General features: G+C 37.3%; 2 protein-coding genes across 2 annotated transcripts in view; one reads left to right on the top strand and one right to left on the bottom strand.

The window, feature by feature from the left end:
- The window catches only part of ANGPT2 (angiopoietin 2), a 44,131-nt gene extending 20,615 nt beyond the window's left edge, over positions 1 to 23,516 (bottom strand). Inside the window, exon 1 of the mRNA XM_063313797.1 lies at positions 22,914 to 23,516. Within this exon, the coding sequence (XP_063169867.1) occupies positions 22,914 to 23,204 (291 nt within the window). The 5' untranslated portion in view covers positions 23,205 to 23,516. The remainder of the gene's footprint in view (positions 1 to 22,913) is intronic.
- Positions 1 to 26,012, top strand: part of MCPH1 (microcephalin 1) — a 107,664-nt gene that overhangs the window by 48,380 nt on the left and 33,272 nt on the right. The gene's annotated exons all lie outside the window — the stretch shown is intronic.

The following is a 26,012-nucleotide window of genomic DNA, read 5'->3' as shown; positions in this document are numbered from 1 at the left end:
TGCCTACAGCTGCTGATGAAGAGGGTTTAAATATGGAGCATGATGTGACTCAGCATTATTGTGATACAAGCGTATCCCTTTTTTGTCCATGTAATGTTGGAGAGTATATGATTCTAGGTCTCTTGATGTGCTATTAAGCATAAGAGCCTTGGAAAGTTGAGTGACTATTTGAATTTGGCTTCATGAATGCTTCCCACTGTTGTCACCTCTGGTGGCATTGGATCATTGCACACTTTGTTTAAGATGAGAGTAGTTTAGACAAAGGCTCAACAGTTTAGTCATCTTCCTGAATCAAGAGTTCAAATATGTAAGAATATCTCAAACCCATGTTGCTGAGATTAGACAAGAAGTCTGGTATGTTATTTGTACGTTGTTACTCAACTTTTAGACAAACAAAAACATAAAAAGGGTGTGAAACAATATCTTTTTTCAAGGAATGCCAAAATAACAACTGTTTCAAAATTGTCTTGGGTCACGTTCTCATAAGTGTTTCAGCATGTGTAGCCAACATCATATTCCAAGATTTAATGTTTTTTTTAAAGGTGCTGTTTATGTTAAAAATTACTCAGTGGGGTATTTTTTCATAGATTCTGAATTCTTTGAAAATTAATTTTCTCACAGTCTCTCTCATTTCTAAAACATGACTTAAAACTTTATTCTCTTCTCACCTTTCATCATTAAATTCCCTTCACCTAAAGGTAGTTAAAATTTAATTCATAATAGGAAATAATTCTCAAATATTTGTGGATTACGTCCCTTCCCTTTTCCTTCTCATATAATATTCAACTCATACTACTTTAAACTCTTTCAATATAGAACTTTCCTTGATTTTATTTCCTCAAAACAACCTTCCCAACTTGCCCTCCAGATCTGTTAAGACTATAACCTCAGTTCTCAAACTTGGGAATTTGTATTGTTCTAGTACAATAGCAAATATGTATTTTTATTTTATCAATAAATATACAGATTATTTTTCTTTTAAAGTTCCTATGAGGCAAATTTATTTATTTATATTTCCATCTCATCTTCTTGATGAGATGTAAATATACATAGCACCACCTCTTTCCTCTGTTTTTTCCCATAACAACTCTGTGGGTTGGTTGGCATGAGAATAAGTGAGTGATAGGCCCAAGTCACCCTGTGAGCTTCAGTGACTGAATCTGAATGAATCTTCCTCATCCTAGTCCAAAACCTAGTGGTTTTAAGGAGCTGGGAACTTTCTTGCATTGCTGAAACCAAGAAACTAGTTAATGTTATCTATAATTTTCTTGAAGAAATCCAGCATAAATCCATTGCTTGCTGTGACTCATTTTCATCATCATTTAGTGCAGCAACCAAATGCATCTAATAATTGGGATAGTTCAACATCATTTTAAAGATTCATCAATTCTTCCTTTGGACCTTGCCTGACAGAATAGACTCAGATTGTCTGAACTGATTGCTTCTCTTTGGAAGAATGTTAGTGGCATACTCATTGTTTAAGGCAGACTACATAGTTTGTAGCCTATGGGCCATCAATTAGGCCCACAACAATCACACCAATGAAGTTTGATGACAAATGCCAGTAGGTAGCAGTACATTTTTTCTGATTACAAAAAGGTGTCCACTAAGCTTAAAACACATGTTTTACTTTTATATTAACCACCCACCCCCAGCCTGCTTCTCCCAGGCTTAATGTTTTATCCCCACACCTTCTGATGATTTCACAATAGCATCCCCTGCCTGCCATACTTTTCAAAGATGAAATATACAGTACATTTGTAAAATGTAGCACGAAGTCTGAAAAGGGTTGTCTGCCTATGCTTAAAAGGTTGTGGGAAAAGAGTATAATTTATAAAGACATAAAAAGAAACTTATTTATTAGATTTAACACTTACCATTCCTTGAGCACCAGTTTGAACGACACTATTCACCATTTGAAAGGGAAGGTTTTGCCAATTCCTCTTTAAAATGAAGACTGTCCCTGATCCTTGTTTATATCTATTTCATAGAAAAAGTCAAATGCTAGACTAATAAATTGGCTGTGCTTTCCCAGATATGTTTTACTTATTCTTCATCTATGTGATTTATAATTCCACATCAATGAAAAAATAACCCCCTCCTTAATAAGACTTAGTGTTCCTTTCATTAAATGTCACCAGGCATTTGTTTTCTTGGCAGTAATAACTGTATATGGAACCCTTCATTTTTGCCTGCTAAATGCTACCCTTTATGAAGGGCATATGTAAGTATTACAATACATGTTGCAGATCTATTTGTAGAAGAAATATCTAGCCAGAATATTAATAAAATGTAACACTGAAAATAGGATGTGGCCTGGAGGCAATGAACTAGAGAAAATCCAAAGAGTTTGAAATTGGAAAGCTTGCATTTTCTTTGAACAGTAGATCTCCTGCTGTCATATGGCTTTTCAGAGTCATGTTTGAAATTTCACTCCTTCATATGAAATCACTTGTTCAATCTCTAGCCTGAGGCCAAGACTGAGAAATCTGTTTTGAAGAGTTGGGGTTCCTGTTTGTCTTGGATTGCAAGCTTGGAAAGGTATGAACATGTACTCAAACAACATGTTTATGCACTTCCATAGAGAATATATGGAGACTGAATTAATATAGAAAGGAGAAAGTCAAACATGGAAATGGAGAGATAATGCTAAATAGAAAAAGCCTTTGCTAATTGCTGATGTACTTAACTGCAGTTTCTTCTGTGGATTAAATAGTAGTAGAGAGTTGTGTAAATGTAAACATCCAAACTGTCATTGCCCAGGTGAAAAATAAATACAGGTAGTCCTCACTTAATGACCCTAATTGGGACTGCTAAGTGAAGCGGTCATTAAGTGAAATGCCAACTTACAACAGCAGTTCCAACAGTCCCAGTTGTGGCTGTTAAGCAAATCACTGCATCAAGTGAGACATCATGTGACTGCTGCTTGTGGCCTCCTGCAACCATTGTAAATGCACGATAGTTGCCAAGCGCCCAAATCACGATCATGGGACTGGGGGGACGCTGCAACAGTCCTAAGTGCGAGGACTGGTCATCCCTTCAAACAGTTGCTAAGCCAATGTTTGTTAAGCAAGGACTACTTATAAATGCAAACTCTAGGTTCAGTGAGCTTTTCACTTTGAATGGCCACTGCTTTTAGCGACAACCTGACCAGGCCTGTTGATAGATTTATTGTTTGATTTGTTGGATCAATATTGTTTAGGCCAGGGTATATTTACTTATTTATTTTCTATCCCGCCTTTATTATTTTTATAAATAACTCAAGGTGGCGAACATGCCTAATACTCCTTCCTCCTCCTATTTCCCCCACAACAACCACCCGGTGAGGTGAGTTGGGCTGAGAGAGAGTGACTCGCCCAAGGTCACCCAGCCGGCTTTCAAGCCTAAGGCAGGACTAGAACTCACATATTATCATCATTATCAATATTATATTGTGTTTTGTTGGTTTTAATCTTCTGTGCAATGCCCAGTCACTGTCATGATATAGGCAGCTATATAAATTGTTTAGATAAATAAATAGACCTGCTTCAAAAGCGTTAGGAACTTTAAAATATCTTTTATATGCCAAAGGAGACTGTGGTTGCCCAAAGCACCCTCAGTGGAATTAGAGGGACGTTCTTTGGAAAAGGGCTTTTTCATTAGAAATACTTAATCATAGCTGTTTTTGTGGCAAGAGTTTTGGACTGTCTCTAGTACCTTGCCAATCAAGAGTTATCTAAGAAGCGAAGTTTTTAAAAAAATGTAATGTAAGCTCAAAGCATTCTCTGCTATCTTCTTTTTTCTCATGCAAGGCTGCGTGTTATAGGTGTGCAAAAGATAACTACAAAAAGTTTAAAAATCTGACTCTTTAAGAATTGCATTTTTGAACAAGGTTATGCATCTGTAGTATCCTAATGGGATTTATTTCAGAGTAGGAATGGCTATGAATAGTTAATCTGCTAGAATGGCATATTTTTCTCAAAAATAATCATTTTAAAGGGGATTTTATCATTTTTCCAGATGATTCTACTCAACTAGAACTCTCTAAGCCCAAAACCTGATGGACTCTTGTACTTTAAATCTTCTGTGAACATGTCATAGTCTGCCATGCATCCGTATTTGGTTGTCCTTTCCCTCTTTTTTTAGCTTTCATTTGCCAAATCATTTGTTGGTCACGATGTTCCAAACAAAGCCAATAAACTGTTTGGAAATTGTTCTTAGCTAACAGTCAGATGTTTGGCTATTTCTAATGATAGTCTATAATTAATGCACTTTAAATAAGGACGCTTGTATTATTTAGTAGTTTTATGAATTATATCTTTATTCAATACATTTATTCTCACAAAAACCATACGAGATAGTTGCGGCTAAAAGAGAATGAAAGGACCTTCATGTTCAGGTTATGTTATTCATAAGTAGCAGACAACAAATGGAGGCACTTGGCATCTCCCTCCCTCCCCTAACAAATGGAGGCACTTGGCTTCCTGCTCCCCAAGAAATGTTTTTATTGGACTCAGCTGTGCCACAAATGAGAAAGCCGGAGAGTTCCCACATTTCCAGCCTGGTGTCGATCACATCTTCAAGTCAGAGTGTACAAACTCTAACAGGATTATATTATCATGGTAAAGTTGTAAGTAAGTAGTCATTAATATTTGTAATCCCTTCTAGCTAGAATTTGAAATTTGTTGGTCTTTCAATTATTTTATTTTTTTTAAAAAATGCTTTTTTTAAAGTATGCAAATCCCAGAGAGAGAAGCTGTAAATGTGAACATATGCAGCAGATTTGGAAGTCAAAATTAGGAAAGTTTACAGAATTGAGAGCCTTTACAGTACTCCTTTTCCTATTTTCCCTGATCTGTCCCTACCCATACCCTCTCCCGTGCTTTTTGATTTGTGAGCTTATTCCTTGGTCTCATTCCAGAAGTAGCATGATTGTTTCCCACATGCCCTCTTGTCCAGTTAAGAACTCAAGCAGTCAGCTTACAACTGACAAGATTACGTGCAACTTTCCTGATGTCCCATCGGGTAGAGCAAAAGTTGTAATCTGTCAGCCTAATTTACCATATAAGATAGTTACAGCGTAGTAGCAGACACTTGCTTTGCATGTAGCATATTCTTTTATACTAGTGTTAGCCTTCCAAGGGAAAATCTATGATCTGCACTTCTCCTGTAGGCTTCTGATACCAAAGACAGTGTGGAAATTAGCAGCAATGTTGTGGGAATGTAAAAAGGGGACTGGTGTGTGTTGCCACCCTGAATACATTCACATGGGCAACAAGTCCTGCTGAAAACCAGAGATTTAGTATTCAGCCTGCCTTAAAGAAATGTATTGGCTAGAGAATTTTTGAGATGAAATGTGAATTTGAGATGTGTAATGTGATTAAGCTTCTATTGTGAAAGATTAACAAAAAAGAGAAGACAGGGAAAATTGTGTCAGATGCCCATAGCTTTAGATCATGGCTATTTCTGCCTTTCTCAGTTGCTCTGTGGCACTGATTCCAGCATATCTGCACTGTTATGACAAATGTAATATATCAACCATCTCATCTCAATGTGTTCTTAAGCTGACAAAAATTCTTGCTTCAGTACTTTGCAAGTTACCGACTTTGAATGGAAACACCATATTTTAGAAATAACTTTTTCTAACTGTAACCACAGCAAACAAAAATCTGCTGTGAAAAAAAGGTTCAGGGGTCACATATTATACAACAATAATAATCATCCTCAATATATTTTCTTGATGTGTTTTCAGATTAATCACTAAAAATCAATATGGTTTTTTTAAATTATGAAATGTCCACATTTGATTCCAGCCATAAAAGGATGTTCGTGATGGTCTCCTTAGCTATACTGTTTCAGAAGAGCAGGACACATCACCGAACTAAAATTGACAGAAGCCAAGGAGCAGAATCTGGAAACTCCATTATGCCTTACATCATCTTTTTTCCCCTAACTGAACCCTGGATCAAAATTCATTACATTCAATATAACATAATTGCAAAACTCGGCAGTACTCATGCAGATTCTCTGCTACATAAACTAACTTTAAAAGGACTGTACATTCAAAATACTTTGATTCAGAATTATTTTTTCCCACCTTTTGTTTTATACTCTTTTAATGTCAGAATTTATTCTTGTCTACAACTTCTTTTAAAACATTATTCCAGTAAAAGGGATTTAAATATTTTGAATATGCAGAAAAATAAAAAGGCACTATACCAAGTACATAACTGAAGGCTGGAAAAGAGTCAAAAGTGGTTTGCTGCCTTTTATATTTCAGGCAGGAAGTCCCCGTAGACTTCTGTTGTTTGTCAAGAAAAAAACAATCCTCTTGAGAATGCAGATGGGAATGCTTGGGAAGCCTACAGTATTAGTTTTATATACAGCCTGCTGTGAGCAACTCTGTCAGTCCAGACCTCCAGCTAAGCTTGCTTCTCTTATCTCCTTTTCCTGTCCAAAAAAAAATTTTTTTAAAGGTGAAAGTAGCTAAATGAAGCCCAGCTAGGTTGAGAGACCTTAGAAAATTCTCAGAGTGAGAAGCCTAGCACATAAACCATCCTGAAAGTATAAGTGGGACCCAACATTGCTGGGCAAGAGATCACCTTTAATGAAAACCATTTGTGTGCACAATGAAAAGTAATGCTACTGTCTTTGAAGTCAAACAAAAATATTTATCATTGGCTTTTTAAAGATGATCCTGGTTTTCCTGGTTCTAGATAATTGGAAAGGTACAACTCCGTCTTGGGGCTTATTGATAAGGATACTGTTGGTGAGTGCAAAGCCGTTGGCAATATTTGCATGCATCAGAACATGGTGGTTGCATTCAGAGCAATTATTCTCAATGTAGATCAAAAGCTAGCACATAATTTCTTAAGCTTTTATGGTTGGAGATAGGTCAGTTTGTTCTGTTTATACTCGTCTTTCAACACAGTCACCCACTGGACACTTTACAGCGACAATCAAAATGCAATAAATGTCAGGATACAAAACTGTTTAAAAGATCTTAAAGATATTTAAAGATATGTATATTCCCTAAAAGATACTAGACAACTAAATAAGTCTAGGGATGGACTAAGTGGGTTTTTGTTTTGATCCAGAATGAATCTTCTTCTTTTCTTATTCACTAATATTTACTATAACCTATTATGCTAAATGTGATCTCTGTCCATTTTTCATACTGTATCCCTGCTATGCTGAGAAAGTATATATACAATGCCATTATTGTACTTGTATATTTTAAAAATGAAAACAATTTCATTGCTTTCACTGATTAAGTTTTTGGAAGTGTGATCATTCTCTAATTGTTCTTGGTCATCAAGGTCATAATCTCCGGCAACAGTAAAAAACAAAACAAAAAACAGGACTTGCCATAAGCTGAGCACAGACTCCAGTCTTTCCAAAACAAGGAAAGTAACTGAACCAAGCTGGTATCCAACAAATTTAATAAACCAGTTGTATTTTACTGAAATCCCTATTGGCTGTGTACTTCTCTGGAATAAGCAGATATGTTACATCTTCATAAAGGTGAACCCTGAAATCAAAAGAATGTTCATGCATAAAGGGCAATGTCTTCAATAGGAATCAATATTTGAAATAAATAAAAAATGTGCAGAGTTAAAGCAAAAATTATCTTGAGAACCAAGCCAAATTAACTTCAGCCCATGGGAAATAGTTTAATAATGTAGCATCCACAAATTTTAATAGAAAGCATTTTATACAGGGACACTGACGTGTGTGTCAAAATCCAATATTGTACAAGTGGAAACCCATGTGTATAACATGATTCCATATTTATTTTCTGCCACAGGCAGTAGCTTCCCAACCCATTTCTGCCTGGAGGATTAACCAGCACTCTAGATTTTCCACAGCCATCAGAGAAGAAAAAGAAATCCTCCATCCCAATTCTGCTGACAGCTTCTACGCACTGAGATTGTGTCAAGGGGGAAGAACCAGAAAGAAAATGCTTTCTAATGCAGAACCCATGTGAAAAATAATGATCTTACAGTATTTTCACAGCATTCCAAACATTTAGAATATTTCTTTTAAATTATCCCTTCAAAAAGTACTGTGAGATTCAAGCGGTTCGTGACAGACAGTATGCCACCTTTATTGCATAATATTTTTTTTACATGCCATGTATTGAAAGCTAAATGCCCTTTCCTTAAAAGAGAATTGAATTTCAGTAGCAAAAGTTTTGTACCATTATGCTGCCTCCAGTATTACTAATCAGTAGCAGCACAGCTTTCTCTATACAGCATGATTCCTGGATTTGATACTAGGCACGTTGTATATGTTTAGCAGAATGCATTTTTTAAGTGAGAAAGCCAATTCTACAGTGGTCCATATTGTACAAATATCCTTTCTCCCTGCTTCATGTAAAGAGTTGACTGGGCTATAATCTTTCTCTTTGATGTGTTTTATCTCATTAACTAATTGGGATTTTTTTTTACATAGACTGTTCAATAGTGGCATCTTTCTCCATAGTCTAAGGGAGTATGGTCCACTGTGTCATTCGGGGATCTACTCCTTAGTCCCCATACATCAATAAGCCAGATTTTAAAAAGAAATCCCAAGAAACTTACAGTAAAATTCCAGTAGTATTCAATTCTCCCCTCCCCATGAGGGGACACAACTCAAGCATCAGATATTTGTGATGAAGGCCTACCCAAGTTTCCAACCAGACTCACACAAGAAGCTTATGGATATCTGATTTATTACTGGATAGTATGCAAGTTCAAGAGCACAGCTGAGAATGGCAAAAATGCAGGTCTTTCGAACAATTAAAGCTTAAACAGTTCCAATCCCTCCCCCCAGAGTAAGAAAGAGTCCACTCCCTGCAGCCTGCAGGTGTTCCTAACGGTTCCTGCCGGTCTTCGGGAAAGTGTCCTTGAACAGGCGAGATAACCCAAATAGACATTCCAAAGCCTCTACATCAGGGCCTGGTACAAAGGACAAGAGCAGCCCCCTCCCAAACAGTAACACGTGTCAGCACCAGCATGGCATGGGAACTGGTTATGATGTTCACAGGAACATTGGAACAGGAACATTGGAACATATTCACTTTATCAAGAATCCAAAAGAGGAGGAAAATTTTAAAAAAGATTATTCATCAAAGAATTATTAGAATAAAATAATTTCATAAAATAATTTTGAATCTCCATGCCATTCTACTATATTTAGCTTCTTTTCAATATCCATTAGAAATTTATCAGCTGTTAAGAAATAAAGAAGAAATTGGTGAACTTCTACATATTTCTTATACAGCAACTGGCAATGTAAAAACTTACTATTTTTCTTTCTTAGAGAAAAAAGGAAGTGTGTCAAGAAACAGGTTTTAGAATATTGGACAGCACTGCCTTTGGGGGAAGGCAGTGCAGCAAGAATGGCAAAAGCAACATTGTGGTGGAAGCACAGTGCCACGCTACTTTCATCATTCTGACAAAAGCAGCCAGAACTTTTGTCAGAATGATGAAAGCCACACATCGAACAAAGCTATAGGGGTCAATCAGAAATGTTTTAGTGTCATCTAACTTCAATGTGTACTGTAAATTCAGGGGGTGGGGGTGCGGTATTCAGAGATTTCTCTGTATGCTAGAATAACTTGGTACAACTTACTTTTGACTGTTTTTCTTTGAATGAATGCTGTGTTTATGTTATTTTTTAAAATTATGAATCTTTGGTACTACAGGTTTCCTTGCTTAACAACCACAATTGGTACAAGCAATTCTGTCACTAAGCAACAGTCGTTAAGCAAGACATCATGTGACCACTACTTGCGATTTTACTGCTGGCTTCTCCATTGACTCTGCTTGTCGAAAGCCGGCTGTAAAGCACACAAATGGTGATCATGTGACCACGGGAACATTGTGAGAGTCGTAAGTGCGAGGACTGATCATAAAGTTACTTTTTCTGTTATTTAAAGTGTTTTAACCTGCTTCCCATTTAGTCATCTGAAGGTGCTTTACAAATACAAAAGAAAATATTACCAAGAAAAATGGCAATATTCAGTATACTTGATTACTGACACAATATAAAAACGTTCATTGAAGAAGGGTGGGAAAAAATGGAAAAAGAAAGCCAGTCTTCCTTAACATTTCAAGGGAAGGCCTAGGCAAACAGGGACAATTAAAATATGCAACAATTAAATATAAAGGTGGAATATGGGTATTTTATTTAGGTTTACGTTCTATTCTTCAAGGAGGCTGCTGGTAGCAAGGGCCCATGCCTAGCTGAGCAAGCTTTTGGGATAAGCCTCAACTGATACCTTCCCTCTCTCTTCAGTAGTCCTTTGCACAGAGCAAGTGCTGGAAATGGCCCCTCTATATGATGGAAGGTGTCCTAACAGTCAGGAACCACACTGAGACAAGGAATAAGTCTCTAGTGTTTTATTACTGCTACATTAGACAGGAAATCCTAACAAACTGAAGAAGTGTGGGAAAAACTCAGATAAACCCCAAAAGTCAAGGTGGGTCTGTTCTGTGTCTCTTTGAATGACTGCTCAACTCCTCACTACTATGCATGCTTTTTCCCCCCTGGATAGGGACCCCCTCCTGCTCACCATCAGTGCTCATGACAGAAGGACTCCAACTGGTCATTCCTTCTTTCTTCAGACCTTACCCCCCTCAGTCACTCTTCTTGTTGTTCTTGTTCCCATGTCACATTTCTTCCCTATTCTACAGGTTGCCCTGCCGCTGTCTCTTGTTTGCCCATGCACCATCCCCTCTCTTCACTTATTTCAGTTTTCCCTTGACTCTTCACTGGTTTCTTTCTTTTTTCTTTCCATTATACCTTTTGTTTCCTCTTCATTAACACTACCAGGTGGTGTTGCTGGGATAGAGTTCAGAATAAGAAGTAATATGCTCTTTGCTATATTTGTTTTCCCATCAGCTTGTATTCAGTTACTGGTAGCTCCACCGAGGTAGCCCAACCTACCCGTTAGTTACTGCCTTCTGGTCTGTCTTTAGCCATTTACTTCTGTTACATTGATAGAAAACAAGTCAAAGACTATTTCTGATTTGTTTGTTTAATCATAAGACATATTCGCATATTATTAAGCAGACTAATACAGCTTATGAAACAGACTATGTTTGTAGCACCTGGTTCATGTCTTAGAAGGTTCACAGAGAATCATGACTTGTACAGACCTTGTTTAGTTATCTGTAAGTCTTTTAATTTAATGAAAGTTTCTCTCTTTCACCTCAGCATTTTGTTTTGGTTTTTGCTTTAATACAAAAAAGACAAGAAAAAAATGCAATTCAAATAATAGCTATATGAAACTGCAAAAAAATATATATATCCTGTAATTCAAGCATTTTGGAAATCTGAGATAAACTTGCGTCAGTTGTAAGATGTATATAAGAATGTATGGGTATTCTATCATGAAAATTCTGTTATAGTAATTCAGTTTAAGTCCTCTTAATTCCTTTTAAAATACAGCTTGTCATAATGATTTGGATTACATTTCTGAACTGGCAGTTTGTTCACTTGGATTGTTTAATAGCAATGGAAGACTATTATATTATTACAACATTATAATATTACAGTGTATAATCTGTGGGAAACATTTTCTAGAAAATCCCCTGGCCCTCTGGAGTGGCTTTGTGGGAACATGGGTGGTGGCAGCTCAGCAGAAACTGGCCAAAAAATCTCACAACCATGAGTATGCAGAGAAGCTTTTAGCTCATGCATGGCAGCTTTGTATACAAGCTCTAACGTCTAACTGGGAGTGCAAGCCTTATACCTCATATATCTAGGTATCTGAAGGTATAAATTGCCTTCAGAAATCATATATATCTTCCAGGTCTTAACTCTGAAGAGCCTTACATTCTAGTGTTGAAAGCAACTGAATTTGGCTTTGTTTCTAGTTTTTACAGAGCAATAAAACTGGTATTTTTGATTTTGCAAGCACACTGCTTAAGTCTTAGTTTCCAAAGAGTATCTTTCTGCTAGTCGCCAGACCCAACAAAAATAAAATAGCACTTTGAAGGAAATTTATCTGAAAAATAATATATTTTGAAAGAATATCCCAGCTTGTTGCCCATGCACAACACTTCAGAAACTGCTAAGCTCCTGTTCCGGACAGTTGTAAACCGTTCCTAATGGCATGACAAGGTTCCACGTGAGCTAATGAGAAATATCTCTGTCTACAGTGGTTTCTGCTAAGGATATCCATCTGTTTTCAAATATGAAGCTTTTATGCAAGACACAGTCGGAGCAGCTTTCTTGAACTAAGTGTACCTGCCCTTCTGTTTTGTTAGTGTCTTGAATTTAGTCCATCAAACACTTGAACAGGCTAAGAAAAGAATCATTTGGTTTACTTCAGAATATAATTTTTTTTTATATTTATATATATATTTTTCCTAAGTGTTTCCTAAGTGTCTCCTTCCACTCTCTCTGAAGGAATTTCCAGCATAGGACCCAAATAAAACACCAAAGAATGAAAGGGCTAAACCTGATCTTTCCCAAAGTTTATGCAGGAATAGATCCACTGTTTCAAGTGGGACTTAGCTCCAAGTAAACATATGCTTAGGATTGCATCCAGCTGGATTCTTTGCATGTCCAGTTTCCTTCCTTCCTTCCTTCCTTCCTGATAGACTTTAAGATCTATCAGAAGACAAATAATGCTTTCAATAAAGCTGCTTGTTGAATGTTGCAAAGACAGAGGCTGATGCCTTGAAACATAACCTATATGCTGGATTAGATTTACTGCCCAAACAATCTAAGACTGAAAATTAGATATGCAGTATCTTCCCTCATGCCTATTATGCAACCTGTTAGTTATTAGCTACTTACACAATATGATAAGTAATAGAGTTGGCATAGCATGGTTCATTAATATAAGATATAGTATATGTAAATATATCTGGTCATCCCACCCTTAAGAGGGTGATAAATATTTGCCATTGGCTATTTATTAGCTAATCAGCATCTTCAAAAGATTCTCACCACCACCAATAGTGATGCTACATTTTATTAGCCAAAGAGGAAAACATATTGCTATCCTGGCAAGACATCAGTACCATAGGAATTAAATTTTACCAAGGATTAATAGTGAGAAAAAGTTCAAATGGTGCCTCCCTATACCCACCTCACTCTGTTCTTGCTCCATCATTTACATACCAATTCCCATCCTCTCTTGGCTAATACCTTCCATTCCCAGTGCTTCCTGCATCTCTTCTCCTTGTAATTCATCAGGTAATGATTCATTTGAATAAAATAAATTAGACTGGGTTGCTTTCAGGTTAACTTATCTTTGTTAGCATAGAGCTCAACACAAAATAAACTAGCTTGTAGTGTCTATGTCTTAAAAAGGTCTACAGTTTCTGTTAAGAGTTACAGTAACAGCTGTAATAACTGTATCATATATATGATGTATATATTAATTACAATATTAAAGGATTTGAAAGGCTCTGTGCTTTTTTGACTCTGCTTGATTTACATCAGTTTCCAAACCATAGAATATAAAATAAGCATATTCCAAAATTACTTTCGGTAAGGGACCAGTGTTTTAAATAAAAATATTCTGTCTGCACACCTTTTCTTAAAAAAAACAAACCTCTTATACTGTACACATCATCTATTTAACATTTCTATTCCACTAAATTAAATTTAACAAATCCTACTGCAAGCCATAACAAAAATGTTTATTAATGGTACTTTTCTACAGTGTGGGCTACACCTTCTGTATTTCATTTCCTTCTGACTCTACTGTTTACTATTACTCTTTAATACCAACTAGTGCCATATATGAGAGCCAGTTTGATGTAGTGATTAAGGCACCAGGCTAGAAACTGGGAGACCATGAGTTCTAGTCCCACCTTGGGCACAAAGCCAGCTGGGTGACCTTGGGCCAGTCACTCCCTCTCAGCCCTGGGAAGCAGGCAGTGGCAAACTACTTCTGAAAAACCTTGCCAAGAAAACTACAGGGACTTGTCCAGGCAGTCTCCAAGAATCAGACATGATTGAACAGAGTATGTATGTATGTATGTACATTCATTCATTCATTCACCTCAGTCCTTGGCTCTGAGCAATTTTACAGGTATTAAAATAACTATAAATTATATCATGTTAAATTCTCAAAGCTCAAATAGCAAATTTATAAATATCTGTGGCTCCACAGCCAGCCCTTGAAGTCCTTTGGGAAAAGCTAGAATTTCACCAGCCTCTAGAAGGCCATTAAAAATATGGTATTAGCTTTATCTAAACAAGTAGGTTGTAATCCATGAATGCTGCTGCCATAGCGCTTATGCTTGTTTTTCAGAGTGCCACAAGTCTGGCCTTTTTGCTGCAAGGAGCAAACATAGCTACCCCTCTGGAATTTAGTAAAATCATTTTACAAACTATGGAAGAGAATCACATGGTTCTAGTTTTTTATTCATATTTTGAAAGGGACAAGCAACATTTAAATCTTCAGATCTTATAGAAAAAAGCATGCCATTCTGAATACAGATGAATGTACTGGGTAAGGTAGACCAATGGTTCATTAAGCATAGTAATGTCTGCTTAGATTTGCAGTGGCTTTCCAAGATCCTAGATCCTTTAGATGGAAATCTGAGGGTTTAAAATGTAGCAAAGTGTGGATGAGGCATGTGTTCTACCACTATGCTGAATTTCTCACAACTTAATACCTGCCTGTCCTTGGCAAAATATTTTCTGATACTATGTGTGATAAGGATGCTAATCTGATGATACCTTCTGACAGCAATTCTAGGAGCAAAGGGTCTTCTATACTGCAAAGTCACATAACCTCATTTTAGAGTGGTCATTCATAAATTATCTAGAGAGTTTATTTCTGCCATCTATCCAGTAAAATAATATGGCAGAGCTTCCAACTGGCCATTCTTGGTCACTGAATCAAGTGAACCAATAAGATAGTATTTATTTAACTCTTCTACTAACAAGAAGTAATGGCCAAGACAAAAATTTGCTGCCCTCAGGAGAAAACCCTTTCACCCTTGGCTCTGCTTTCTAAAGAAATGCAGCAGCAGCCTGTAAGTTCCAGTTTCCAGAGTTGATAAGATGCTCCTTTAAAAAGGGTTATGCATAATCATGTGCATGCCAGCTACATCCACTAAGGAAACAGAGGCAATACTAGGTGATTCCCCCAGTTGGAGGAGGAATGAACAGAAGATATTGTAGCACCATCTTCCATGAGCATAATGCCAAAAGAAGAGAATCATTCATCACAGACCAAGGTAAAAGGATAGCCAAGAGCTAACAAAGATATTGATACAACACAGCATCCCTAGTAATCAGGACAGCAACAAGTGCTTCAATTATGGAAAAAGCTTCAATGATACAGATGCACTACCCACCTTCCAGTCATTCCAAGAAGGCAAGGTACATAAGAGAAAGGCTGAAAAAACTGGTGAGTCAGCTCACGGCTGTCTCATTCATGGATACCATCCAATTCTCAGCCAGATTCATGTTATCTGGCACAGCAGTCTGTCAGGGATTGTGGCACAAACATCAGAAAGTAGATCACAAGTCCAAAGCTTAGTTTATATCTAAACCTTTCCTAGGAGGTTAACTATTCAGTGAGGTACCAGCCCTGAGTGCTGATAGAAAACAAGTACAAGAAGAACGGCTTGCTAATGACATATAAGAAAGATGAGTTCAGGACCATGAAGTAGCCCTCAACCTCCTTTTGGAGGTGAAACAGTATTCCCTCCTCTTTTTGTTTAGGAATCAGACACTGTAGATGTCACTGGGCCAAGTCAGCCCTCAAGACCACCATTCCCAAACTGAGCTGAAGGAGAAAAGGACAAGGGAGACTCTCATTGGCATGGCATTCCAACCATTCAAGTAGATGGCCACTTGAAGAAACTTTGGCACACCTGGGAAACAGTTTCCTCATACAGACAGGTAATTGAGATTTGCATATGCCTGGAATTTCCAAACGAAACCAGGGGACAGGTTTTTCCCTCACCATTCTAAACAGCAAGACTTAAGCAAGCAATCACACACTAATTGTAATAGGAATCATAGACAGTGTACTTACTGGAGAACTTTTCTCAGGAGTGTTCTCCATTCTTTAATCATTCCCAAAAAGAGTAGGGACTAAAGAGCTATTCTGAATCTCAGACCCTTCAGCAGGCTTATCAAACAGAACTTTCAGAATGGAGACTAAAAGCAACAGTGGAGCAATTTTGTGCCACGTACTACCTAGTTGTATAGGTAGACCATGGCAGAAACATACCTGCATATTCTTATAGAGTTTCTTCAGTATCTTTTATAATAGCAATCAATTTCAGTTCAGAGCCCTTCACATTGTTCTGGTATTAAACTCTAGGTTGTTTACCCAATTAATAGACAATCTGAGGACTCAGGATATGCATGTCTATGCATACCTGGATGATCTACCAATCCAGAGACAATACCAGATCCAGCACCCAGATCAGAATGGCCTGGAAGATCACAGATTTATACTGAATACTTCTTATACATGTCCTAATAAACACAAGAAAGAAAAAACTGACTTTGTTTTGCAAAGCATTTTATTTATTATTTATTAAATTTATAAGCCGCCCATCTCACTGTATAAATGATTCTAAATAATAAATAACATGCATTAAAATTCAGAGGGTAATAAAAGTGGCCCTCAAATCACTTGTTCAACCATTATGAAGCTGGCATGCTTGCAGGAAATGATGATTGCTTCTATAGATTTGGTTCATGGGCATACATATATTCCAAAAGCTGACAATGTGTCTTCTGCTCTCCTAGATTCAAATTGCCACTAGAACCTACCTTCAGGAAATGGTCCAGTCTTCCAATTGGTGGCTGAGTCCAGTTAAACTGTTTCTGTCAGAGGGCCAACCAGGGTGTGGGTCATGATTAGCTCTAGCCTGTTGATCTGAGAAGCTTGCCTGAGGAACTAGTCCAGGGCTAGTGGTCAAGCCAACTTACTCCATCAACTGGTTGGTGCTCAGAACAGTATTCTGGGTCTTGACTGTTTGAGGGCCAAGAAGTTACAGTGGGAAGCAACTCAGTTGAGACCTCTGCAGAAATCTGCGAACAATAGTTGCAGAATTCATAAAGTGTCACAGTGGACTGGTGAGCCAACAGAATTTGTTTCAGGGGCAATGGAAACTATATCCAAAAGTATTCCAGCAGATTGCAGAGAAGTGAAGAACACCAGTGATAAACCTGTTTGTAGATGCAAAACACAGGCCAATGCAGCTAGTTTCAGGACAGGAGAGCATATCAATGGAAGCCCTATCATCACTTTTCCTCCAATTCTGACATCAGCCAAAATGACATGCAAGGATCAGTCGGTGAGGGCCTAATTCATCCTTGTCATCTGCTATTGAACACTGGTGTTAGGAATGAAGCCAGCAAGGCAGATAGCTGCACTTCCACATCTAGGTTTGTCAACAAATCCCATCTGCCTTCTAGATAGCAGCCTAGCAGAGTTCTCATCTCTAGATACCCAGCCATGTCAAAGCTATATCAGATAACTTCCAAGGATGTTGGAAGGAAATGCACCAGGCCCAAAATGGCAGAAGTTCCACTCTGTTAGGTGATACTGTGGTATCTCTTGAGAGATGTCCCTACATAGAATTGTAAGTTTTCTAGTTGTATAGGTTTTTTAGTTCTGGACACAATTGAATGGATAGCATCATCATGTATTTTCTAAGCAGTAACAGTGAAAATAACACAAATCTTGCAGCTGAAGGGGAGGTTACCTAAAGGACAGGAAGGAAATTCTGCTTTGGCCCTACCTTCTCTTGTCCTGGCAGGTTCATTGTCTAGTGACCTGAAGGCCACTTTGCAGTAAATTCAACTACCATTCAACGGAAAAAAATCCTAAATCAGAACAAGGCTTTAGGATTCAGGAGCCCTCAAGAAAGAAACACATATGCTATTGAACTTTTGACAGACATCTAGACAAAATTGCCACCTAACCCAAGAAAGAGGGTTGCATGTGCAGTTCCATGCAATTGCTTCCCAACAGTATTACTGAGGTAACAAGCTAGCAGTTTTTCAGCCTGTGTTTTTTGATGTATGTGTTGACCTCCCAGAATGCTAATCTTGATAATCCAACAATTAATCTCACCCCAGGCACTTTTTAAACAGCACATACCTATTATTCTTCATGTACAAGCTATGAGTGAAAGTTAAAGCAGATCCTACAGTCTCTATTGCTTATGTTCAATAGCATGTTTCCTTAGATGCTGTTTCTCTGTGAGAAAGATCTTTTGAACATTCTTACAAATACTTTATTGTAGTTGGCAGAATAATTATAAATACAAACTGGTATAGCTCTCAAGTTCCTAGGACTACTGCCAGGTCAAATGTGTTTATTGTGGAGAGAAAGTGAACTTTAAAACTTCTGGAATCTACTACAAGTCAGCAGAATTCTGTTCTGTTGATCCATTAACAGCAGTAATGATCAGAGGTTGTATCTACGTTTAAGTGCTAACTAAACTGAATCCCTGATATCTTAGCTGCTTCTAGTCCTATCTGCCAATATCCATACATTTAGTATAGAAATTTGCAGTGAGGAAAACTAGGTATTGAAGTACCTGTGTGAAAACCTGTGAGTGATCCAGAACCCTGCATGATTAAGTGGCTGGTTCACTGAATATACAGACATCAGATACAAGGCAAGTTAGCATTTGTAAAATCAGCAGTGGAGATAGGCAGTATGAAAAGTTTCCATATACTTTGTTACTATTTTAATCTAACAGTGAATGGGTTAAATATCTGACTAACATTTGAAATTAAACCATTCATTTGATAAATAAAATGCTAGCCTGCTCAATCAGGAGGGTACAACATAGAATTTGAGTAGGTTTAATCTATGTGAGAGATCTTCAAAATGTTATTCTACCTCCCTGAAACTACAGAAGAATAAAATATAAGATAGCCCTTCTGCAGGTTTCATTGCTTTTGCATCATCAGCAAATATTATAACAATCCCCTATATATATATAGCCTTCATTACTAAGACAAGCAGATCCTATATACTGCGAGCTTCTAAATCTTACCTAACAACTCCCTTATTAAATTTGAAACTACACACATCTACAATGGACAGTTTTGCAATACCCAAGGAATTACATGCCCTATATCACTAGTGTTTAGTAGAGAATATAACAACAGCAATAAAAATGAACTTACGGTTAAATTAGATTTTTTTTTTTTAAATCATATGGCATAGCAGTTCAGTGTTCGTGCTGCTTTTTCTTGCTGGGAAATCCTTGTGAGGTCCAGCAGCCAGATGTGTAGATTATTTAGCCGTGACAAGTCACGTTGCCCAGGGTGCACCACGAGGAGGCTAGTCTACATTGCACCGAGTTGGGCTGAGAGAAAGTGACTGGCCCAAGGTCACCCAGCCAGCTTTCATGCCTAAGGCAGGACTAGAACTCTCAGACTCCTGGTTTCTAGCCCAGCACCTTAACCGCTAGACCAAACTGGCTCTCATTAAATTAGATGATTTTAATAAACAGATATTGGAGAAATACTGAAAGAAAATGATTCCTGCTAGGTCGAACTGTGGGCAACATTTAACAATAGGGTTGATTAAGAGTTACATGTCATGTAAATGGCCAGTAATAAAATGGGCCTTCAAAGTAAGAATCAGTATGTTCCCTGCGTAAACACTGAGGAAAGAGTGACATTCTCTAAAGCTTGTCCAAATATTCATATTACAGTGTTCGTATGGGATACACAAAGATTTGCTCATTTTTAAACCTCTGTTCATGTAAGTTTATTGAACTTCTCCCTGTTGATCTATAATGTCTCTTTGTATTAGTCATTGTATGCCTCTTATCCCTAGACATAATCTTGGTTTTTTTTTCATGATCCTTAGAAACATAACAAACTCCATTGATGAAACTCCAAACTCTGACAGTGGAATAAATTTGCTACAAAGTCACTGAAGCTCTCTGTTCTCCTTCTAATGGGTTAAGCTGTTTCTGCAAAATTGGATCTGGCACCTGCTTGCAGTCTGACAGAATTTTCATTAAATATGAAAGATTCCCTAGCCTTTTATTTCTTAAACCTAATATAGCTTGCAACTGAGTTTGGAAATAGAATTGTATTATCTGGTTAACTCCTTTAGAAATTAGTTAATCAGTTGTTTGTTATTTAGTCTACAGCAGAGGTTCTCAAACTCTGCAGTACCACGGCCCCTAAAATGAAAAATGGATTTTGGGTGACACCCCCCCCCGGGTTTAGAGTTGGGAAAGAACTAAATACTGTATACCATTTAATTTTAAAATTAAATTTTAATCTAGATACAGTTAAGTCTAAAATGTTAATTAACGTTCTCTGGCAAAATTGGTGAAGCTAATACAGAGATTTCAGGATTTGTGCATGCTTAAAAGAAACAATATGGTACAGAAGATTAGAAGCCCCATATATTTTATCTTTCTCCCAAAGTCTGATTTGTTGAAATATGTTGCTGTATATTGTTAGCTGTTTTTCAGTTTTAATAAGATATCAGAAATATTAGTATCTTTAGGCAAGAGTTTAAAAGTAGTTACACATTTATACTAATAATAGTAATCTCCTTTTAACTGTAAAGACAGCAGTGCCAATTGTAGTTTTCTAGGAACTTGTGAAATGTTAATTTTCTGTTAGTATCCAGGATGTACCTTGACATTGTCCAGCTTTCTATTGTAATGCAAGCACAGTAAATTCAGTATCTTCCATTCAGACAGTTCACTGTCCATTCAGAAACATAACATTTCCTTTTGATGATTGATTCAAGATGGGAAATGCAATGTTGTTTGATGATGCAGGCAACATTATGAGAATAACCATTCTAGAAAGAATTTAATGTAGACAGTAGTATAAAGTATTTGTTTTCCCAACATGAAACTAATATTTATAAAAGCAGAAACAAGTCTACGTTCATCAGGTTTTCCGGAATAGAAGTATTGATTTTAAATGTACATACTAGAGATCAGTAGGTTGGGAAAGACTATGTTAAAGAAATTATAAGCTAAAAAATATGAGAACAGAATGTCAAAAATGGAAAGGTGGAAAGGTGGCTCTCCAAATATAGGACTCTAGTTCTCATGACTTTGCTAAGTTTACTGCCCATAAATAATTTCAGAGAGATTTACAAGCAAAAAAGTAAAGATAATGGAATGCTTAATCCAGATAATTTTAATCCAATTTTTATTCAGCTGAGAACTACACTGTGAGAATGTTGACTGTAATCCAGAATTACCTAGATATTTTAGGATTTATGTCGTTAGAACATATTTTCTTTTTGAAATCAACATTAGCATTTAAAAATTAAATATAAGAATAGCGTAAATTAGTCTGCATTCTTAAACAAACGGTGCTGATATATGCCATTTCCATTAAATGCCTACAGCTTAGGGTACAATCAATATATTTGCTTCAGAATATATCTCATTCATTTCAATGGGATTTCTCCTGTGTAAACATATATAGAATGGCTCTATTAGATAAACACTCCAAATCACTCTAATGTTTAATTATTACACAATATTAAATATTAGTGTCACTGTTCAATTATATTTTCAAGTCATACAGGTTTTATATGTGAAGGAGTCAGCTGATTTGACAGACATGACATGAAGCAACCTGTTTCTGTATACGTGTTGGCTACAGCAGTTATGAATTGCCACTCACATTGTAAGAGCTATTCAGACACATTTATACATTAAATTAAATGTTGCACAATGCTTTTACAGTATTGTATGAAGTAGCTACAGATTCCTATTTAACATACAAAGGGACATAGTAAATTAGTAAAAGCTAGAATTCTTAGTCAACTTCCTGTGGAATGAGTGTCACTTAACTAATTGGGATCTAGTTCTGAATAAATCTGACATATTTTCTTTTTTTTAGAGCACATGGTGTATCATGTGACCACACATTTTTATTTAGGTTGACATTTGTGCTTACCTGGAAGTAAAGCTCACTGTAAAACTTAAATGTTATCAGTACTAATCATGTTTTTGTTAGGTTTCTTTCTGTACAGGAAGCTTGTTCTCACATTTATTTTATTGTGCATACTTCACGTTTCCCTGCATTCACCCAGTTATGATTTCCTGGCATAAAAAAACAGTCTGAGAAAACGTGTATCATTTCTCGCTATGCAATGTTATTTTACAAAGAAAAATATAGTCCAATGTTCAGCAAGTATTATCCCTTGAAAATGGATCTTTTTTTTCCTCTAGACTTAAGTTACTTGTCAATCATGGAAAATAATTAAAACTTCATTGGTAGATATTCTGTAGTTCATAGACCTGTTATTCCACAACATGGTCAATGAAGACCCATTCATATCTTCGTGACTATGACAAAAATGCTTAGAATTTCTCACATAGAGAGGTTACATATCTTCCTTTTCAGCCACATATACCCAGCTGGCTTTCATTCCTTACAACTGGTACTCAGGTATAGGTACCGTGCTTTCAGTTTGTATCATTTGCAGAGTGTGAGTTGTTGCTGATTTTTTGGTGCATGAAACAGCTTTTAATAGGTTTTCCATCTGCAACCTGCATATAATACTAATCTAATTTAACTGTGACTAAATTCTGCTGGATTTGAGTATCTGAAAATGTGATCCTAGATATAACTCAGGGGTGTGAATGTGTGCCAACACCCACATGTGCAGCACAGTCTTCTGAAAATATGAGTAGAAATAAAGGGCCCCTCATTCATAAATGGCTCCTTTGAGAGCTTTCTTCAAAAAGCAAAGTATAACATTTTAAAATATATTATTGATGAATGACTCTGGTTCAGGACATAAGCTTCCTCACTCTGCTTTTTTTTTTTCCTTATGGCTGTGGACAACATGCCATTTTATTAACTGTTGTCAGCAAAGTTAAAGTACCTTGCCCTGAAATATAAACTCCTCAGCTATAAAAAGAAGAGCACATTACTGTGTTATTAAGCATGAGCCTCTGTACAGAGTAGAAAGGATACTCTCTTTTTGTTTTTACCTTCATTAGCCATTGAGTGTTGTTTTCCAGGATATTTTCAAGCAGCTGAAGCCTCTGTATGGAATCATCATAATCTAATGGGGCATCTCTTTGCACGGCGTTAGAAACATATGAGGTAGTGGAGGAAGACCGGCAATTGTCCATCTCAGGCAGAAGGAAAGTATAGCTGCACAATCCGTGCTGGACTTGGTATTGCTTCTTGCCCAGAGTCTCAAGGCTTTTCCGAAAGGAATTGTAGCCTGCTATTAGAACAAGATTGAAGCTCACGAGGAAACAAAGAGGCAGCCTCATCTTCTCCTTTGTAAATCAGCCAGCTGAACTTCGTCAAAGATTCAGACAATCCTGAGATTCACTTTGAGCAGTCAATCAGCACCCCAGTGACATGTGCAAGTCCAACGGAAGAGTTTCTTCCTGTGTTCCAAGCGTGGCTGAAAGCAAACTGTCACAGGCAGATTTTTCTCAGCTGCTGCTTGATCTGTGCTCCATTTTCAGGTGTTGTGTTTTCATGTTTCATTCAGATCTGTAGATATATATATACAAACAGTCCTCTGTTCTTGTCTTCAGATGTGTTGATAAGACAGCCCAGGAGGCATGTGCAGCTAAAAACACTCCTCTCTCTGCGTGTATCCGTTATCTTTCTGGTGAGGACTGCTTTGCAAGGCAGCATGACGGTGCAGAGCGTGCTGTTTTATTCCTGTCCTGAGTGGCAGGAAATCTGTCTAGGGGGAAAAGAGGATCAGCTACGAGAGCAGTGTAAACTTCCTAAGTTAAGGGACTGCAACATCTTTCATAGACCCTGAGATGTAATGCACCCTTCTATTATGTAGTGTGCATTTTACAGTAAGAATGCAGCCATTATTTTTAATACTTTAAAAGCAGTCACATACATTCCTTCCTTTCTCCTGGGAAGATGGAAAAAAATCCCTTCAAGTTTCATCATGTCAACATTGTGTGATTTCCTTAACATTCTGTATAAATGGAATCTTCCTTTCAAACAAAAGCAGACTTCACTTTAGCTGTAGAAGAAAACTGAATGAATATTTAACCTAACATATTAAGAAACCACTTAACTGCTTTTAAGAGGTCAGTGTATAGAATGCTGGGAATTAATTGAGGAGAAAGAAACCATATGCTAAAGATGGATTTACCCTGTTTAGACATCACATTTAAAATCTTCTCATATGTCTGTCTCCTTCTGTGTCCTCCAAGACCCCCGCCCTTACTTTCTGGCTAGCACAAATCATAGTTTGCCATGGCCTCTGTATTCAGCAGATGATGGTTTGCACAAATGAGACATCTGTAACTGGAAGTGTGTCCCTGATTCTGATTTGATGCAAACTATTATTTGCCCAGTTCCAATATTCTGGTAAACTAAAATTTGCAAGAGACAAGGGAGGATGAAACAGAGGCTATATCCACACAAGCTTAACTAGGTTAGGTAAAAAATCTATTAATAGCATTCATACAATGTGCTACGCTTGTTTAGTATGAGATAGTTTTGTCATAGCCTAGCATGTAGTATGAACCTCAAAAATGGATGAATTTAATAACCAGGTTAAGTGTCTTGTATGACGGCAGAAAAAAAGAGAGAATAAAGTCCATTATACCTGAACTGGCAGCTGCCTCTTTCCTCCTGCACCTCTGTAGGACATGAGGAAAGAAAGCCACCCAGTCTAAGTGTATTTTTTACTCCAAAGTACAACTGATGAAGGCCTATTTATGTAGGAACCCTACACTCCAAATATCCCAGATACCTAACAGCCACTTAGGATTTCCTTCCTCATCCCACCCATCCCCTCTGCCCCTTCTTCTCCCTTCTCTCTTTGCCCTAAAGGGAAAACTGAAGTGAAAGATTTGCATAGGGATTACAAATTACATTATTTATAGCATGTTATATGTCTGTGTCTATGTGTGACAGCATGCACAAACACAGATTATTTTTCTTCTAAACTCTCTTAAAAGGATTTCTTTTCTTCTAAAGTCTCCTTAAAAGGATTAAAAGGGAGCCAGTTTGGTTTAGTGGTTAAGGTGCTGGGCTAGAAACCAGGAGACTGAGAGTTCTAGTCCCGCCTTAGGCATGAAAGCCGGCTGGGTGACCTTGGGCCAGTCCCTCTCTCTCAGCCCAACTCCCTCACAGGGTTGTTGTTGTGGGGAAAATAGGAGGAGGAAGGAGTGTTAGGTGTGTTCTTCACCTTGAGTTATTTATAAAAATAATAAAGGCGGGATAGTAAATAAATAAATGCGTATGTATGTAAGGAAGGGGTGGGATGAGCATACCGAGCCTGCTCCCAGAATCCTTGTGTACGATGCCTTACATTTCTGTATTGCAGAGTTTCTGATCAGAGGGAAGATTCTAAGTGTGCTCAGTTGAATGCACTTCAAATTCTTCTTCAGACCTTCCCAATGGACCCTGGCATATGGAGGCATGCTGGGAGAAAGGGAAGAGGGGAAGCACTACTTCCATGCCTTTGAATCTGAAGAAATGCAGGCATCTTCTCCATACATGGTCATCCAAATCCTTTTTTAGTGATCCCCACTGTTTAGCATATTCCTGGGTATGCTTGTAACTAAGCACTTCTTATCTTTGTTAACAACTTAAGTTCTACTTATAAGAAAATTGCACAATTTGATAAAGGATTGTTTGAAGCTATCTTCTCTTTTAACCAATAGTTGAGTTGCAGTGGACAACTACATGGAAATATGTTTTAAAAACATTCTTTTACCAGTCATAAATTTAACTATATTAATTGTTGTTCAGTTATTCAATCACTTCTACTTTTCATGACACGGCAGACACCATTTTGCAATCTGTCAGTAATTGCTTCTTTGAGTTCCTGCAAACTCATGCTTGTATCATCAGTGATAGTCTCTAGCCACCTGTTCTGTTGCCTTTGATTTTTCTAAACACCAGGCTCTTCTACAGTGAATCTTGCCTTTGTATTATGTGTCCAAAATATTTAAGATTTAACTTCATTGTCAGTACTTCTGGTGAGCAGTTTGGTTTTACTTCATCTAATATTGAATGATTTGCTCTTTCTGGTGTTTCAAGGTATTCTCAACAAGTTTCTCCAGTGCCACAGTTCAAAGGCATTCATTTTA

Source organism: Candoia aspera, chromosome 1, assembly GCF_035149785.1.
Source record: "Candoia aspera isolate rCanAsp1 chromosome 1, rCanAsp1.hap2, whole genome shotgun sequence".
In the NCBI taxonomy this organism is placed as follows: Eukaryota; Metazoa; Chordata; class Lepidosauria; order Squamata; family Boidae; genus Candoia; species Candoia aspera.
This window is presented reverse-complemented; position numbering and strand designations above follow the sequence as displayed.